The sequence below is a fragment of the Mus musculus genome, chromosome 3 (genome assembly GCF_000001635.26).
Source record: "Mus musculus strain C57BL/6J chromosome 3, GRCm38.p6 C57BL/6J".
NCBI lineage: Eukaryota > Metazoa > Chordata > Mammalia > Rodentia > Muridae > Mus > Mus musculus.
Window position 1 is genome coordinate 102742787 of NC_000069.6, and position 17831 is coordinate 102760617.

The window sequence follows — 17831 nt, forward strand, 5'->3', positions numbered from 1 at the left end:
AATCCAGAGACTTAGAAAAGACAGCTTACCCCTGGGTGAGAAAAGGCAGCCAGTGGGTGGTGGGTTTAACTCAAGGCTGCAGCTGGCTAGAGTTAGGCTTTCCTTCTGGGGCTCTGTGATCTTCACTGATAAAGCCTTCTGTTCCCTGGCATTAGCTGGAGGCCTGTGACTTTGTTTTGCTGGATAGGGAAAGCTGGGAAGCCATCTTCTTTCTCCAAATTCTTGCTCCTCCCTAATCTCCTCTTCCCCTGTACTTTCTACCAGAAGGCATTGTGTCCGTGCACTGAATAAACACGCGCAGCCCACACTGTCCACAGATTTACTATGTTCTCAGCGCCCTCTTTTCCACCCAGCTTCTTTCCCCACGTTCTTCTCTTGCCCTGAAACTCCAGCCCCCCCCCCCCCCGCTCCCCCAGCCCCAGCACTTGTAATCCACCTCCCAACAAGCTCAGCTGGCTCGCAGGACTTCACTTCAGAACAACTTCAACACACAGAAAAAGGCGTGCTTGTCACAAATACACAGTCAAGTGTTCTTTCCAGAGAACAAAACACTTCTCATCCTATCAAAGTTTGAATTGCAGCACGGAGAATAAACACTGAGTCACCATGAAGCAAGCTCACAGGGTGGCTCAGTGGGCAAAGAGGCTTGCTACTAAGCTCCATCCCAGACTCCCACATGGGGGAAGATGAGAGCCAGCTCTCCCCACCATATGCAGTGCACACATGTGCCCATACGTACACACATGCACACCAAGTAAATGAATGGGGGGGGGGGAGGATAAAAATATGCTCTCACCTGAAGGAAGCACAAACATCCTTATGAAGGAATAGAAGGCAAATCACACTGGCGAAGCAGAAGCCACAGCCACTTCCAAACAGCCTTATCAGCATCTGTTGTCACAGCAGTCCTTCCTCCTAGTCTCCACCTGGTCCTAATACCAAGGACAGGGTAACTGGGTCCCTGTGAGGCCGTTTGGTATGAATGCCATATGCTATTCAGCCCTTGTAGTTTTTTCTGGTTAAAAAAACAATCCTTGCTCTTGACAAAGTTACCATCTGAATCCTGGCCTTGCTTTCTCTATGTAATGCAATGAAAGTCTTGGGAGCCGGTTTTCCACTTTGAGCAAATTAGTGTCATCTTCCAAAGCAAATGAGCTTGTGACATCTGCCTGCCACAAAGCTGAGGCATAATGGGGCCTCAATCAGATCAGGAATCATGAGGGCTCATTATGAGTCCATCTAGGACGTGCGTTGCCACCGTGAGCAAGTATTAGCTCGAATGCATTTAACAGAGGCTCCAGAATAGAAGCCTCATTTTCAACTTTGTGTGGCTTCATCCCAAAATGGAGACTTGAAATGAGCTGGGTTTGTGTGTGCACAGCCTTCGCTGTGGTGACGCAAGGACATAGGGCTGGTTTTGTTTGTCTTTCACTGAAGGGCAGCATGTCTATCTGAGTTGTTGTAGCCATCCGAAGTGTGACAACCTTGCCCAGGTAAAGGTGCAGCAGATTTACTCTTTGTGACCATGGGTGGTTCTCGACACACATCCCTGAGGCTTAGGAAACCTGATAGCCCATGCAGGTGTGGTGCTTTCTTTTTCTGTGGGGTAGTGTTTGCTGAGCACCTCCAACCTAGTTTCCTAGTGCTGATTACCAACACACACATACCCACCAAGAGTCCTAGCTTGGTCCAAGAACTGTCATACTGACGGTAGCCTTTAGAACGTGGGTTTAAGAAGAAACCCATTCTTTCCACAGCTGAATGAGTGGCATCTCTGCTCCCCCTGCCCCACCTTAGCAGGCTCTGAGAGGCAGAGGGAAACCCTTAGCAGTCAACAACTGCAAGTTGTTGCTGCTCTCACAGAGCTCAGGCCTTTAAAACCCAGAAATATTTAAATAGCAATAGCTATGTGAGCTATGAAACGACACGCATATCTAGGCCAGGACAGGCTTCCCCAAGGAAGTGACCTGAGAGCTGAGAGGGAGGAGGAGTCAGCCTTCTGTGGGCAGCGCACACAGAAGAAGAGCGTTCTGGCTCATGAAACAGAAAAAACAGATGTCCCCACATGAGGAAAGACAGGGAGCCTGACTCAGGCACTCCAGGCCTCTTCATTGTCTCCCACCTGGGTGTAAGCACTCGTGCTTGGCTTGAACTCCTGCTGGGGATTCTTATGGCCAAGAAAGCATTCTCTCTACTGGGGCTCATCAGCAGAGCTGAGTAGGGTCACACATAGGCTTCTTGTCATGCTGGGGACTGTGTCCAGGAAGGGAAGGCGGGGCATGCTGGGAAACCTGCATAGGGAGAAGTGTCTGTGTTCTGCATCTCAGCACTACGGCAGCTGGATGAACCTTTCTGGTTTGCAATTCATAACGGGGGGGGGAGGGAGAGAGAGAGAGAGAGAGAGAGAGAGAGAGAGAGAGAGAGAGAGAGAGAAGTCAACCAGGGCAGTAAAATACAATGGAAATGCACGAGCTGCTTTGCCTCAAGCTGAAGGACTTGTGTTCTGCAGAGAGATGTTATCTGAGAGAAACTTTCTGTCTATCTGCTTTGCTTCAAAATACAGTGAATCTGTCTTCCATCCCTTTTGCCCCTGAGTTTGAGACCATAAACTTCTTCTCTGAAGACATCTGGATAGTTTTCTGTATCCAGCAAACTCTCTAGATCATTGGTAGCTGTTGAAATAACTTGCCCACAAATGTCTGTGGCTGTCCTGTTCGGTGATAGCTTCTGGGCCCCATCTGTCCTTGCGGTGTTCCAGTCCCCTTCCCCCTTTTGATTTATGCATATTGATGCCATTGGTTCACTTGTGTTCCTCAAACCTTCCCTATCTTATAACATTTTCTTCCTTCCTTTTGATTTTCTTGTTCCCATCTAAGACAGAGTCTCACTATGCAGCTCTAGCTGGTCCAGAATTCACTCTGTAGACCAGGCTGGTTTCTTACTCACAGAGGTCCCCCTGCCTCTGCCTCTGCTTCCCATGTGCTGACATTAATGGTGTGCGCCACCACCACCTTGGTTGGTTTTAGTGTTCTTAATTAATTTGTTCTTAGTAATTACCAGGGAGGCTCAGTCACTCCATTGCATGAGAATTCCATCCCAGGGCCAGTGAGGTGCCACAGCAGGTGAGGATGTTTGCTGCCAAGTCTCATGATCTGAGTTCAGTCCCAGGGACCACACGGTGGCAGGAGACTATAGACTCCTTTGTCTACACATTGTCCTTTGACGTCTGACACGTGCTGTGGTATGTGCATGTTCTCCACCCATACAAAATGAGCAAAGGACTATAAGAAGAAAAGTCCATTTCTGCAGAAGTGATGGTGTTTTTCTTACCATTCTGCTAGGGACACGGCAAGCAATACCTGCCCTAGAAGCAGAGCGGCCCTCGGCAGTGTCCCTCGCTACTGTGATTCTCACTGCCCTTCCGGGTCTCCTTGCTGCTCCTTAGCATCCTCTCTGAGGTTCTCCTGAGCATCCATCTGTGGCTGCTCACTGTATCTGGCTGCCAAGCAGCATTCAGCTCCTGCTCACTCCCATCCAGAGAGTTGAGTTCCTGTCTCCCCTCCCTCGGGGCCTGAAGTAGGATTCCCATGATGATTCAGGCTAAGCAGAAGCCACGAGCCATGGCTGCCCCCACACTCCTGTGATGATGATGTAATGTGCTCCCCAACACTGGCCTCTTTCTCAGCATAGCACAAAGGTAAGGGGTGGCTCTTTCCCCTGTGCAGTTCCTTCTGCCTCAAGCTTTCCCATCCCATGAAATTCTTTGCTGCTCCATGAAATTCAACTCATTCTTCAAGGCATATATCAGAATGGGGATGACCGCCACCCACCAGTGCCCTGTGCCCTCCCTTGGTAATGCGCGCTCCTTCCCTTCGGCACACTTCCTGCATCTTATCGCATGCCTCACTTTAGGTGATTGTCTTCCAAGTCTCCCACATGGAGCACAGTACCTGGCCTGGCTCGGACTATGGTTGGTTGTTACTAAATGTGCATGGAAGAAGAGAAAGAAGTGAAGAGAGATAAAAGTGGGGGCAAGAAGGGAATGAAGAAGGGGCACTTTCTCATTTCTTGCTTATTTCAGTTTTCCCTGAGTATAGATACAGAATGGCTAAGTACAAACTGGGTCGAAATTAAAAGCATTGTGGCATAGGGGACATAGTGCCTACTGAGTTAAAGCTTAGGTCTAAAGAGGCCCTGAGTGCTGGGGCAAGCATCTCCTGCTGTAGGGAATGCGCACAGTAACCGAGAACCACATGCCTGGCAGGGGGCTTCCTTCCTCTGCTCTCACTGGAATGGGGTTAGTTAGTGTGATTTTCTCACCCCCTTGAGCAGTTTCCAGTGTGCAGCTCACCAACCACAAGGACAGCCAACATGGCGTCTCATGAGCCTGAGAGGCCTTGAGTTTTCAGAAGGGCCAAAGAGCTACACGGTGGCTGCCACGCCTCCTTCCAAAGCAGAGACTGTTCTGGCCCTGGAAAGCTCCTCACCCACACATCCCTAACATGCCCACAGCATTCTGGGAGGATTCCCTGCCACACAGTGATGACATTCAGCTAAGCCGTAGTTTCCTTGACCCAGAGAGGAAAGCCGTGTATGTGTGGTTTGGGGTTGGGGGAATGGATGAGCAAGCGTGGATTTTTTTTCCCCCATTGCCCAGTGGCTCTAAATTGCAACCTCTCTTTTCATTTTCCATTATGCCTCAAACACATGTGTGCCAGAACTGGATGGATGGATTCTGTCTGGGAGGATGATCCAGACAGCAATAAATTAGAGTTTGTGTTCAGAGATTCCAAAAATGTGGTCTCGTGGTAGGGTGTCCCTGACACCAGTCACCTCCTCCATAGTCTGTGTGGTGGCTCCTGGTTTGGGCCCAGGGCCTCTGTCAATAGATCTTGCTTTGTGTTTGGAAACATTTGTGTCTTTCCATTAAGGCACCAGAGAGACGGGGAAGCAGGGAAGCTTGTGAGGTTCACTGCGCAGCCTCATCCCGGGCAGCCCAGGCGTTCCTAGGGACAAGTGTGACCAAAGACATCACTCCTCTCTGTACACAGCAGCCAGAGCCCCAAAGCTGGCACCTTCCCGAATTAAGCACAGAACAAGAAGATTCCCCATTTTCCATATGGGACATAAAAACCAGTATGCAATGCCCAGTATGCAATGCCTTCTCAAAAGCGATGGTTCTTAAGCCTAGAAGATGAATGCATAATTAATGTAGAGCCCTTAGAAGACAGAAGAAAAAACGTCACCTGTAATTCCATCCTTCAAAGATAAATACTATTATGCCGTAGCATGATTTCATCTCAGGTTTCCATGCCAGCCTGCTCTTTTTTTAAAAAAAAAATGTAAAAAGTCTTTCAAAAGACAGCTGAGCCTGTCTTTTTTTTTTTTTTTTTTTAGCTGCCCCATGAATTATCCAATTAGTGTCCTCTCTGAGGACTGGAAACCTTTAGTTATTCCCCTTGGGAGTAGCCAGCTGGTAGAACTCAGCCACCCACTCCCCCTCACCAAAGGCAGGCCTGCATAGTTCTGAAGAAGCCAACCACACAGGGAATTGGCCTTGGGAAACGAAATGAAGAGGTGGAAAGTCCTCATACATACAGCCAGGTAACCTTCCAAGGTCAGCACCGGGTCTCTCACAAGCTGCCCTAACCCTGAGTGCATTTTCCCTTCTTACACCTCTGGTCTGCATTTCCTCCTTGGCTTCTGGCTGCCAGGGTGGGTGCTCTCCTCTTCACAGATAAGAGCAGATCCTCACTGTCTGGTAAAAGGCTAGGGCTGCCCCACAGTAACTGGAAGAGTTGGCAGAAGCGGGGTGGTATTTTCTTCATCTCCGCTGATTTTCCCATAGTGCTTTGCACTCACAAAGTACCCTGTAAATAAGTGTTAATTGACTGATACAGTGATATCCATCCGAGTGGTGTTTGTGGGGAGAGCACCTTGGCTGGGGCCTATGGGCCTGTGGGTCTGTGGGCCTGTGGTTAGGACAGTCCTGTGACTGACATACTTAGACATGTCAGCTTAGACATGAAGCCTGTAACAGCCTTCAGCCTCAGGAGAGGAAGCCCAGTGATGACTCTTCCAGCCGCCAGCCTGCCTAGCCACTGCCTGCGCCAGCCACTCAGCCTCTCCATGAGCCACACAGCACACAGACCAGGCCTTTTCAGAAACATATTTTTTCCGTTTTCACTTTCCATGGAAACTCAAAATAGCAACAACAACAACAACGAAAAAAAAAAAAAAAAAAAAAAAAAAACCCTCCTTCCCTGCCTGCAAAACCATGCTTGGTCAGGGGCAGGGTATTGGTTACCATGTAGCAATCAAGAAGAGGGGGTCACAGGAGTTTCTGAGCAGACTTGGGATTGCATCATGGATATTTGCATGCATATAAATGCATAATTGGGAATTGCATCAGCAAGTGTAGGTGGGCCCCCAAGGCTGGTGCAGGTTTGTTTGTTTTTCTAATTTAGAAGGTGGCTTCCCCCAGGTCTTAGAGTTCATCTTGCTCTTGGTGACTTCCCTGAGACAGTGGCCACTCACTAAGATGTTGGTGAGGAAATCCAGAATATACCCAGCAAGAGACAATAATGAAAGGGGTAGATGCCTGGCAGGGAGAATGTTGGAACAGTGATTTTCACACACACACACACACACACACACACACACACACACACGAGATGGGGGCCGGGGGAGAACTTTCATTCCATGGGTACCAAATAACCACAGGAAACCCCAAGGGCACAGCAAACCTGTGATTGGACTCAGGATATCCCAGAGCTGGTCAGTCATATTAGTGCCCCCGAGGGGCACCGAGTTCATGCTTTTACCTCTAAGCCTGCTTTCTTTCCTGGCAAGATATGAAGAGTAGGCAAGAGGGGGGCAACCCTCTCAGCCTGGGCATTGCATACCTGCAGCTTCCATCCAGCCTATGTACACATCCCCCTCCATAGTCAACTCTGCTGTTTATCTTCCAGCTAGCCGGATCAGCCGTTATTGCATTTGGACTATGGTTTCGATTTGGAGGTACCATGAAGGATTTATCATCAGAGGACAAGTCCCCAGAGTATTTCTATGTGGGTGAGTGACTTCAGTTTCCCTAAAGGTTGGGTATGAGGGACAGGAGAAAGGCAAAAGCCACTGTCTAAGTCTCTGGACCTATACACTTCTACTGGTATTGGGGGATGTGCCTCTGTGGCCCCTTCCTCCTCTCTCCAGGATAGAAGAAGGCCCCAGGAAAACTGATTTGTTTATTTAAAGAGGTATCAAGGAAATGTAACTAAAGTTTATCTTAAAGGGTTAGGGAACACCCTTCCTTCCTGGAGTGGTTCATCAGTCCATTCAAGCTGTCGTGGGGGACCCCCAATAAGTCATTATTTTACTTTGTGATCTGATGTTTTAACATGGAAACAACTCAAAATGAAGAAATAACTTCAAAGTTTTGGGGTGCTAATCTCAAAACTTCTGTCAGTAAAGACTTCTGAGAGAAGGGAAGACTCCCATCATGGGGACAGGAGAGACTTGTCCCTGGAGAAGGGGAACAGGCAGAGCGGCAGCAGCCATACCTTCTGCCAAGAAATAGGGTGACATAGATAAAGCTGGCGCTGTTCTCAGGGGCTTCGGTCCCTCTATTAACCCTGCCCTGCTCTCCTATGGTGGTTCTAGCACTGTCTTCATCAGTACAATCCAAAGGAGGAAACAGAAATTCCACTTCACCAGTCCTCTTCCGGAAGTCTCCTGTTGCAGCCTATTGACCAGACTTGCATTGTATATTTATGCCTAAGAGAAGAGACAGCAAAGGCTATAGCTCTAATTCTTGGCCCTTAGTTTCCTTGTGCCTGGTGCTTTGTTCCTACAAAAACCCTGTCCTCCAACTTCTGAGCACTGACTGTGTCCATGTTGTGTTTACAATCACTGGCCATGGGCTAACAGCAAGGGGAGATGTTGCTGAGGAACCAAGGCCGGGTACACCCACACTCATGCCACAGCACCGAGAAGAAGGATTCAGGCTCTACTTGTGGACTCTTTTACTGGTTTTGCTCTGCTAGGTAACTCATCCATTCTCAGTCTGCTTAGCTTAAGGGTGTTTAGGCCAACAAGCTGCGGGCTACACAAGCAGTTTGATGCCTGGCACTAGCATTAGGCTGGGAAGTGTAAGGGGGTCGGTAGAAATGAAAGAAGCATGTTTTACTGGAGTTAGAAGCCTACAGCTTCTGGCAGCCATTTAATCATAGCAGGGAGGAGACAGAAAGAAAGATGAGCGAAGATGGCCACGGACTGGATTCTGACAGCATCACTGTAGTCTCTTCGATGAGTACTAGCCTGGATTTTCAGTCATGTGTCTCACTAAATTTCCATTAGATTCAAGTCCGGTGGAGTGGGTTTCTATGGATGGTCACCATAGAAAGATTCCTGACAAACATGTCACAAACATAACATGAAAAGGCGTCTCTGTGTCTCAGGCCCTGTCCATCCACTTGGCTTAGCTTAGAGAGCAAAGCCGGAATGTTAGAGTAGAGCAGCTGACCCTCCTGCTCACCACAGGGAGCTCTGCGATTGGTAAACACCCAGCCCTGGCTTTCGGCACAGTGGTCAAATACCAACAGAACACTTTAGCTTGACTAAGTTTGTTCAACATTTCTGACTTAAGAGATCACAAGGTATTTTTAGGTTAAATCCAAAACTGTACCTGTGAAACTTTACTTACACCTCAAACCAGCAACACAGATGGAGCTACTCCTGGATCTCTTGCCTCTCCAGCCCTGTAGGACCACCCTCCCTCCCACTGGGTGGGAGGCTCCTTAGCTCACTGATCTGACCTGAAGAGGGAAACAGTCTCATGTAGACCAGGCTGGAATGGAACTTAATAGCTAAACCCTTGATCCTCCTGCCTCCACTTCTGAAGCACTAGGCTCTCAGGTGTGGGCCACTAAGCCTAAATGTTCTGTGTATTTTTCTTTAGAATGTGTTTCTGAGTCATCAGCTCATACCCATTGCCCTTCGGTTAAAGATGTCCTAAACAGGCTTAGCATGCTCAAGTGGTTCTTCAAGACACCAAGCCACAGCCAAGTGCAATGGTACCTGCCCGTGGCCCCAGCTTCTTGGGAATCAAGGAGGATCGCAGGCAAGGGAAGAAGAGAGGGGGAGCCATCCACTCAGCCTAGAGCGAGGAAGCCTCCAGAAAGACACAGAGCATAGCTCTGGGGAGGCAGCAGGCAGGCTTTTGGGGATTGACCCATGTTTGCAAAGATGCTCTCCCTTTTCGAATTCTTCTTTTCCCTCCATGATAATGGAGTTTCTCTCTGTCTCAATGCTCTGTACCAAGTGTCCAAGGCAGACAGAGTGGTAGGCATTAGCCAAAGCAGGGAGACACGAATGCGGGGAAATGAGGACATGGAAGGAGGTAGTCAGACCAACTGCTGCCTGCTGCCTCCATTTGTGTCCCTCTGGGTCAAGGCCAAGGCCTAGCAGCTGACCCAGGGTCTCTGTGTCCCTTGGTTGCCTAGGTGAGGAAGGAAGAGGCTGGCAAGAGCGGGGCTGGCAGGGAGAAAACCTGGGTTACTTGGAGTTTCCTAGACCTTCTCCGTTCCAGTTTCTCTCAGGGAACTCAAGCCCCTGCTCCTTCCTAATTCCAACAACCTGCCCCTCTGATTACCTGTCCTGGCCCCTCCCCATGTTTTGGAAGGGTGAATGCCTCGGGGTCTTCCAGGATCATAGAGTGGGGAATGGTCCTCTCTGCCTCAGGAAGCTGGAGCACATGAGCTCATGTCTGTGAGCCGAGGATGTGAGCAGGTTTCTCCACTGGGGGTGCCCACACAAACAGGAGCCACTTGGCTCTGCAGTCCCAGCCTGGCTACATCTGCCTTTCCCTCTTCGATTCAGAGTCCCGGAGTCTGACTTTGATTGTGGCTGAGGTTGTGTGGAAGGAAAGTGTTCCGTTGCTAACCATTCAGGGGCTGGCTTGCCTTTATAAACACTCTGACTCACTCTGGTAATATTTTTTTAACTTCATATCTGATACCATGCTAGCTGGATAACAGAGACTACCATGTCTGGACAGTTTCTCCAAAGCCATTCTACAAGAATCAGAATAGGTAATTATGCCAGAATTGCAGATCACAACCCTGAAGGAGAGAGGGGACTTAACCATACCCAGTCTCAGCAGCCCAGAGCTCTGGACCCTAGCCTGTTCTTTTATGGGAAACACCCAGGAAGCAGCAATTTTAGAAATCTCAGGAACTCTTCTACCATTTATACATGGCAGATTTCTAGGTAAGAAACTCACTGTTCTGTGTCTCTACTGGAAATGTAGCCTGGGAGTTTGGGGTTCACACTTTGGCTGGATTCCAGTTCACACTTTGGCTGGATTCCAGTTTACCTGTTATAGCTTTGCAGCTTTCATTAGCTGCGCCTCTGGTTCTTTAGATGTGGACTGTGAACGTGCATAAGTGCAGGGCCAACTCAGCTAGAGGTGAGTTATGAACAAATACTAACTCTCAGTACTCACGGACCGAGGGGATGCTGAGGAAAAGCCATCTCATGAGGGAAGACAGCATGCGAGAGGAGCAGTTGGGATGGGCTTAGACCAGCTATCACACGGACCTTCCATCAAGTGGGTTCTTGACCCGTGTCAAGTGCAGAGTACAGGCATCACCTGGAGAGGGCTAGGCCATCAGGAAGTGGTACTTCCCACCAGTGACATGGATGGAATGAGACACGTAACGCACCTGGAATACTAACTGCTATCTGGTAGCTCCTGCGGCTGTTATTTAGAAAGCATCTAACCCTTTCCCATGAGCTCAGACTCATATAGATTCTCCTAAACACATAGATACAGCCAACCCATAGAATTGGTTCACATCCATTGGTTCAGCATCTACAAATCCAAGAAACCCCAGGTCAAAGTTTTTTTTTTTTTTAATGCATCTCTTCTGAACATGGACAGACCTTTTCATGCCATTAATCCCTAAATAGTAAGCCCAACAACTCTAGAACATTTGTGTTGTGCTAGATATGGTAAGTAATCCAGAGATGATTTAGAGGATGTAGGGGGTTGTGGGTGAATTATGTGTAAATATGATGCATTTCATGAGTGGCTCCATGCATCCACTGGTTAGTATGTGAGGGGTCCTGGGACTAAACCCCATGGAGACTGAGTGATGATGGCTGTAATTATGTGCGTCCAAGGGAAACTGGAAGGAAAACTTCTGCACACACACACACACACACACACACACACATATCAAAAAAAAATTAGATGAAAAACCAATCATTAGCAGGTTACATAAGACCATCTGCTGTCAAGATCACTGGCAGTGGCGAACATGCCAATATATCCACTCCCAAGAAGGATTTTAGAAGAGTTTGTGCTGATGAGCCTTGAACAGGCCCTCCTGATCATTTGTTAGCTGAAGCAATGCCTCTAGAAGGGTCTGAACTCTGAGGAGGAGGAGAGATGGACTCATTAGGGAAGTAGGCATCCCTGGGTAAGCTGCTGCTGGTAGCATCTCACTGGCTTCACCAAGCCCAGTCATTAACAATAAAACCCAATTTCAAAGGACTCTCCGTTTTCAAATCAAGAAAAATAGGGACTTAGAAAACATAAGAGACTTATTAAGTAGGTCACATGTTTGTCTTGTGTGCTCTTTGGGAGAGAGGACTCTATGGAAGCCATTTTGGAATTAAAATGTAGTTATAAGCTAATTGATCCATCAGCAGCTCTTTTTAAAACCAGACTTTAAATAAGGTATCCTTGGAAGCCTTGGGGCTTACACTGTACAGATTCAGACAGCCAGATTTGGCAAGCCCAGGGAATTCGTTACATGTCGAAGTTTCCTGTGATTCTCTCCAGCTCCACAGAGAGTCTCATTTTGAACCCAGAGGACGGGCGCATCCTTTCATGCAAACAGAGGCTTGCTACGGAGAGGCCTCAGGAGCAGGAGCTGCTGAGATGCTTAGGTTGTTTTGTCCATACTGGGGTGTTGCGTAGTGTTTGAGTGAGCACATCTCCTGATTGTTGCCAGAGAGACCTAGTGAACTGTACCCACTGGAGAGACCCTCTGACCTAAGTTCTCGGGCCCCTATACCCTGCGAGCCTGTCTTTTCACAACATCCCTTTCCTATCTCAGACCTTCTTGGGATATGAGGCCACATCCCACTTGGCTGACATTGGGGAGCACAGCCTAATACATGTTCATTGCAATGGGACCTCAGGCTGTGTGTCTAAGCCTGTGGAGGGATGAGGCAGTCACTCTGGGACTTTGAATTTATTTCACTGACCACTGGAGAAATATATACTGACTGGAGGTTCTCACCTGAAGATTTGTAGACCTGCAGTCTTCAGAAAACTATAGGAACCTACAAAGGTCCAATTCACACTAGAACAAGGCATGGTCACCAGCTGCCTGGAGTGTAGTATATAATAGATGAGAATTTAGGGAGCTGGTCCATAGGCTGTGACCCCAACTCTTTCTTCACACTGGATCCAACAGCAGTTGTAGTAGTAGTGACCGGAGGCAATGACATTGTAATCAAGAAGTCAGTGTGTTAACATGGCTCTCCCTTGAGACGTTATGGAAAAGTGCTGATAGGATGTTGTTATTGCTGCTGCCTCTATTGCTACTACCACCCCTTATTCAACTACCTCTGTAAGGAGTATAGGGTGGGAATCAGGACTCTTGCCTCTGACCTCGTGTAAAATCGCAGGGATGTCCTCTTTACCCAACCAGGCTGCTTTGAGGAACCAAGGAGATGATAGAAACGAAAGAGCTTTGAAAACTGACAACATTGGACAAGATGGTGTTCAGGCAGTGGAGCCAACAACACTGTTGTAGTTAAATGGTATCAGTTCTCTTGTAACCACATCCATTCCCCATGAAATGATCCTCTTAGAGAAAGGGATTGATGGAGCTGAAATGGCAGGAAATGTGGGGTCCCTCCAGACTGCACAGCCAACCCTTCCCCACTTAGGAACCCACAGGTAGCTTGAGGCCCTTTTGGTCTGGGCTGACTGGACTGAATGGTGCAGGAAGCAGTGTTGATAGCTTGCAGCCCCATCTAGGTCTGTTCACAGATAGACCTGCCCACAAACCAGCTGTGAGCAACCCAGAGGAGCCCCCAGGAAGTGCCTGAATGCCAGAGTCAGGGGTTCCCCACAGGGGTGGGACCCAAGTGCCCCACCACCACCACTTCCGGGTGAATAAAAATGGTTTCTGGGTGACTCATCTGACTAAAATGCAAAAGGAAAAAAAAAAAAAAAACAGAGACCATTAGCCTTACTCCCAGTGAGTCAAGTGCCAGGCCCAACCCTAGCATTGTGCTAACCTCTTATCTCAGGATGGGAGAAGGAAATCAGGAGGCCTGGCCCAGGCCTCCCAGATTGCCATCATTCCTCTGTGAGGAAAATCCTCCTGGGGCTTGACTTAGGAAGTGAGAGCTCCAAAACCTAAAGTAAGGCTCTTGCTGTTGCTTAGGGGGCAGAACAGCTTCTTGGGGGGAGCAGCAACTTGTGGCCTTGGGACAATAACTTGATTCTCTGGGGCCCAGTGCCTCTGTCTACAAAAGAAGGTAACAGTGTGGTTCAGTACTTCACAGCTATCTTGAGAGCTGCTCCAATAAACCTGCCCTTGGTGACTGTAACAGCGCCTGACAGGACCAGCCTGTCCCACACGTAGCAATTGTATTAAAATTCTCACAAGGATAGCTAACTCCTGGTTCAAACATGTTACTGCTGATGATATTGTGGGTGTCTATTACCTTATTGTTCTCCCCCGTGGGTTGTTGATTTTGATTTTTGTTTTGTAACATGCCCTCCTGTGTGTCCAATATCTGTGGCACTGCCCTCAAAAGGAGGAAAAAATTCACACCAAACTGATGATAGTGTGTCCTATGCTCCTGTCCTTACCCACATCCTGGCTCTGTCCCCTCCCCTCCACTCCCTCCCCTGTTACCCAGCAGCCACTCTTGCCTCCCACACCCTTGGGTTCAAGTCCTTCAGTGGTGGGGATAACCCTTAGGTCCAGAGGACAACGGGTTCTGGGGCTCAAGAAAAGGCTTGGGCTTGTGTCCCAGCTGTGAGGCCAGCTTCTGATTATCCTGGATGCAGTATCATTGGCTATGTGGGGATGGTAGTGCTTCCTCTGCACAAAGGTGCACAGCCCAGGATGAAGTGTTTGGACTTGAGGAGGCAGGTGGCAGCCATTCATTGCAACAGCTCTGAGCAGCAGGTAGAGGCGGCCTCTTCCCCTCACTGACTGTGTTCTCAGACAGGTTGCCTGGCTTCCTTCAGGTTCAGTTTCCTGATATGTCTACTGTTATGAAAGTAGATAGGATTACTTTGCTGGGTGAGCGGGTATGTATGAAGTGTAGACAATAAGTGTCACCAGTATGGGTGGCAGCAGAGTGTTCTACAGAGATGAAAGCCAGAGCCTAGCTGGTGTGGGCTGCTGCACGGGGCTTGGTTGCCCTGTCTTCAGTCAGGCTCTGAATGCTCTCCCTGGCCTCTCATCCACAGGGCTGTATGTGCTGGTTGGTGCTGGGGCCCTGATGATGACTGTGGGTTTCTTCGGGTGCTGTGGAGCCATGCGTGAGTCACAGTGTGTGCTCGGATCAGTAAGTAGGGTTTACAGGGTGGGCACGGGGTGGATTGGCAGACTTCCCTGGAAGGAGCCAGGAGACCCAGCTCCTCTAGGACATAAAGCCTTGGCACTGGATCCTCTCTGGTGTCTGTTTTCTCCATCTCCTGCATGAGAATAATATTATCTTTGTTCCTGCCTCGTATGGAAAATGTGAAAACAATGAGGTCATCAGAGGAAAGACATTTGGGGAAGAGTGCTTCAGAATTGATTGTTCCTTAAGAAATAATATTTCACTGTGGATGGGGCAGCTTAAAGATCCTCACAGCCAGGAAAGAACTGTTATCTACAAGGAAAGCATTTCTGGTTAAGATCAATGACTTAGCCAAACATCCCTCTGGTGCCTTATTTTAACCCCCAGCTTCTGTTTGAAAATGCAACAACAAAAGCAGTCTCTGCTACCTGCTGCTCGGATGATGCTCTAAACACTCAAGGAGGTGAGGGGCATCAGAGAGATGGCTCTGGACTTCTCACAGGGGGCCTGAAGCAGGGTGTTCTGACCCTCTCATTTCCCATTCCCAGCAGTCTTTGGGTTCTCCGTGTCTGTCTGATGCTTCTCATCTATGGCTGTGTGAAATGTCTGTTTCCTCTCCCAGATGTTCTTTCTTTCTCTAAATAAAGCTGAAAAAGCTGTCTTGTGTACCACAGAGCTGAGTTTGTTTTATCACAGAGCTGAGGGTGCAAATGGGCTAAATAAATTGAAAGGGTACTAAATTAATGACAGTAGTGTTTTCTCTCCACAGTTTTTTACCTGTCTGTTGGTGATATTTGCTGCTGAAGTAACCACTGGAGTATTTGCATTTATAGGCAAGGATGTAGTAAGTAAAACCTAGAAGTTTTTGTGGTTATTAAGGCAGCTTTCTTATGGCAAATGATATAGAATACCCATCCCAAAATGTTAAGAAACAAAATAACCCCCCAAGTTATGTAAGTGGAACCTTGAACCTGGTAGTGTACAGAGCTCATAACGTATATTAGCAGTTTCTAGTTCATGTATAAACTAGTCTATGTTTGTTTGTTTAGGATTTCCAGTTTAAGATTGTTCCTAGTTCAAAATGAGGCAGGCACTAGGTTACAGACAAAAGAATGGGGCAAAGAAGAAGGAAAAAGAACCCACCTTCTCATCCTTGGCCTAGGCAGGGCCTGCCCTGTTATGAGAAGCTAAATCCTGGACTGCTGCATGCACGTAGCAGTCCTCAGAACCCAGAAGAGGTCATGAGGAGAGTCCACAGGGCGTTGAGACCTTTTGGAAGGATAAGAAGGTTGGGGGGCAGAGCCTTGAGAGGGTCATATTTCCAGTGAACTCATGTGCTGTCTATACTGGGTGTGTGAGCTTAAGTGTAAAACTGATAAGCATGAAAACTGAGTGACTGCACTCTATGGGACATTCTTAACACAGCTCCTTGTACCCAGAGGTTACAAGTCTCAGGTTAGCTCCACATAGAGCTCAAGCCTGTGGATTTAGGGGTCATATGTCTTTGCACTGGAAAAAGCATCCACTAAGCCGTGTGGGACATCTAAATGCAGAACATCTTCCTTGACAGTAGACACATGCCTGCGAGTTGGCAGGGAACCGTGTGGTCATGGAGTCCACCTCATGTGGCTCACCAGGATCTCCTACATGGGCCTAGTTGACAGTGAAGCCCTCCTACAAATAACCACTCCAAAAGGTGGCTCTAATGTTATAAAACATTCTTGGTCAGTTTATCCTTCCATTTTCAGAAGCATCTCAGGACCTCTTGAATTTGTGTTTTGCTCTATATGTGCAGAGGCCTTTTAAAATACAGAGGAGTGTGCGGGGAATCAGCGTTGCCAAAGGACACAGAGGAGGGGAGTTTCTTTGTAAGATGAAAATGTCTGCAACTTCCCACTCACCGTGCCCTGGTGTTTTTCCAGGCTATACGACATGTACAGAGCATGTATGAGGAGGCCTACAGCGACTACCTTAAAGACAGGGCAAGAGGAAATGGAACTCTCATTACCTTCCACTCAGCAGTGAGTAACTTCTTCTCTGGCATCACATTTTCTATTGGCTATGCATGAGCCAGGCTCTCTAATCACCTACATTAAAATAAAAATAAATAAAATAAATGGAAACAGTAGCCTTTGATTTTAACTCTGATGAGAGCCATAGTTTGTGCTTTGTGTAGACCTTTGGCTAGAAAGAGGCCTTCTACAGATTCACAAGAGACCAAAAAGCATGAGCAGGACACTGAGAAAGCCACCCAAATGTGTGTCCATTCTTCTCAGAGGTGACATTGTGGTGAGACAGAAGCAAGCATGGTGACTGTCTTAGTTAGGGTTTCCATTGCTGTGAAGAGACACCATGACCAAGTCAATTCTTATAAAGGACAATATTTAATTTGGGCTGGTTTACAGGTTCTGAGGTTCAATCCATTATCATCATGGCAGAAAGCAAGGCAGACATGGTACTGGAGGAGCTAAAAGTTCTGCATCTTGTTCTGAAGGCAAACAGGAGAAGACTGACTTCTAGAAAGACAGGAGGAGGGTCTCAAAGCCCGCCCCCACAGTGACACACTTCTTCCAACAAAGTCACACCTACTCCAACAAAGCCACACCTCCTAATAGTGCCACTTGCTGGGCCAAGCATATTCAAACCACCGCAGTGATCTTCAAGCCAGGAAACCTCAGCTCCAGGATGTCTCTTAGCAGCTTTGTGACACTGAGTGAGTTAGTCAGACCTCTCTGATATCTCTTAGTTCACTCCTCATCTATAAAATGGAGGTCATTGGGAGACAACTATATTTCCTTCTAGAGTGTTCCATGGGAATGTGCTAGAGTACTGTGCTTAGAGCTACATATAGTCAAGAAAGGCTTATAGAGGAAATGAGCCAGACCAAGGTCGTTCTGTTTTCTTAAGCACTGCATTTTGGAGAAGTCACTTTGAACTTCTGGGCCACATGTTTCCCGGTACCTGGCTCTATATGACAAGAGTGTCTTAGAAGGTTCCCCAGAGAGGGCAAGCAGCACAAAGATCCCTTTGTCCTAAGCAGCCAGCCCTGAGGCAGGGTGCCTATTTGTCAGCCAGCAGTCATGCCTGCTCTTCTGGCCTTGGCTTTCCCATGGCTCCCATCCTCTCATCTCAGATAGTCCCTGGCTAATGAGCCCTTCCCAAAACTCATAAAGCTTTTGCTCGTCAGCAGGTTTCTGGACTTCAGTGTGATAGAGCTGGCATGGGAGGTC

General features: G+C 48.0%; 1 protein-coding gene across 2 annotated transcripts in view; it reads left to right on the top strand.

Annotated features, from left to right (window-relative positions):
• The window catches only part of Tspan2 (tetraspanin 2), a 37541-nt gene that overhangs the window by 8017 nt on the left and 11693 nt on the right, over positions 1-17831 (top strand). For both annotated transcript variants that reach the window (NM_027533.3, NM_001243132.1), the window contains exons 2-5: positions 6972-7074; positions 14507-14604; positions 15371-15445; positions 16524-16622. In NM_027533.3, the coding sequence (NP_081809.2) occupies positions 6972-7074; positions 14507-14604; positions 15371-15445; positions 16524-16622 (375 nt within the window). The remainder of the gene's footprint in view (positions 1-6971; positions 7075-14506; positions 14605-15370; positions 15446-16523; positions 16623-17831) is intronic.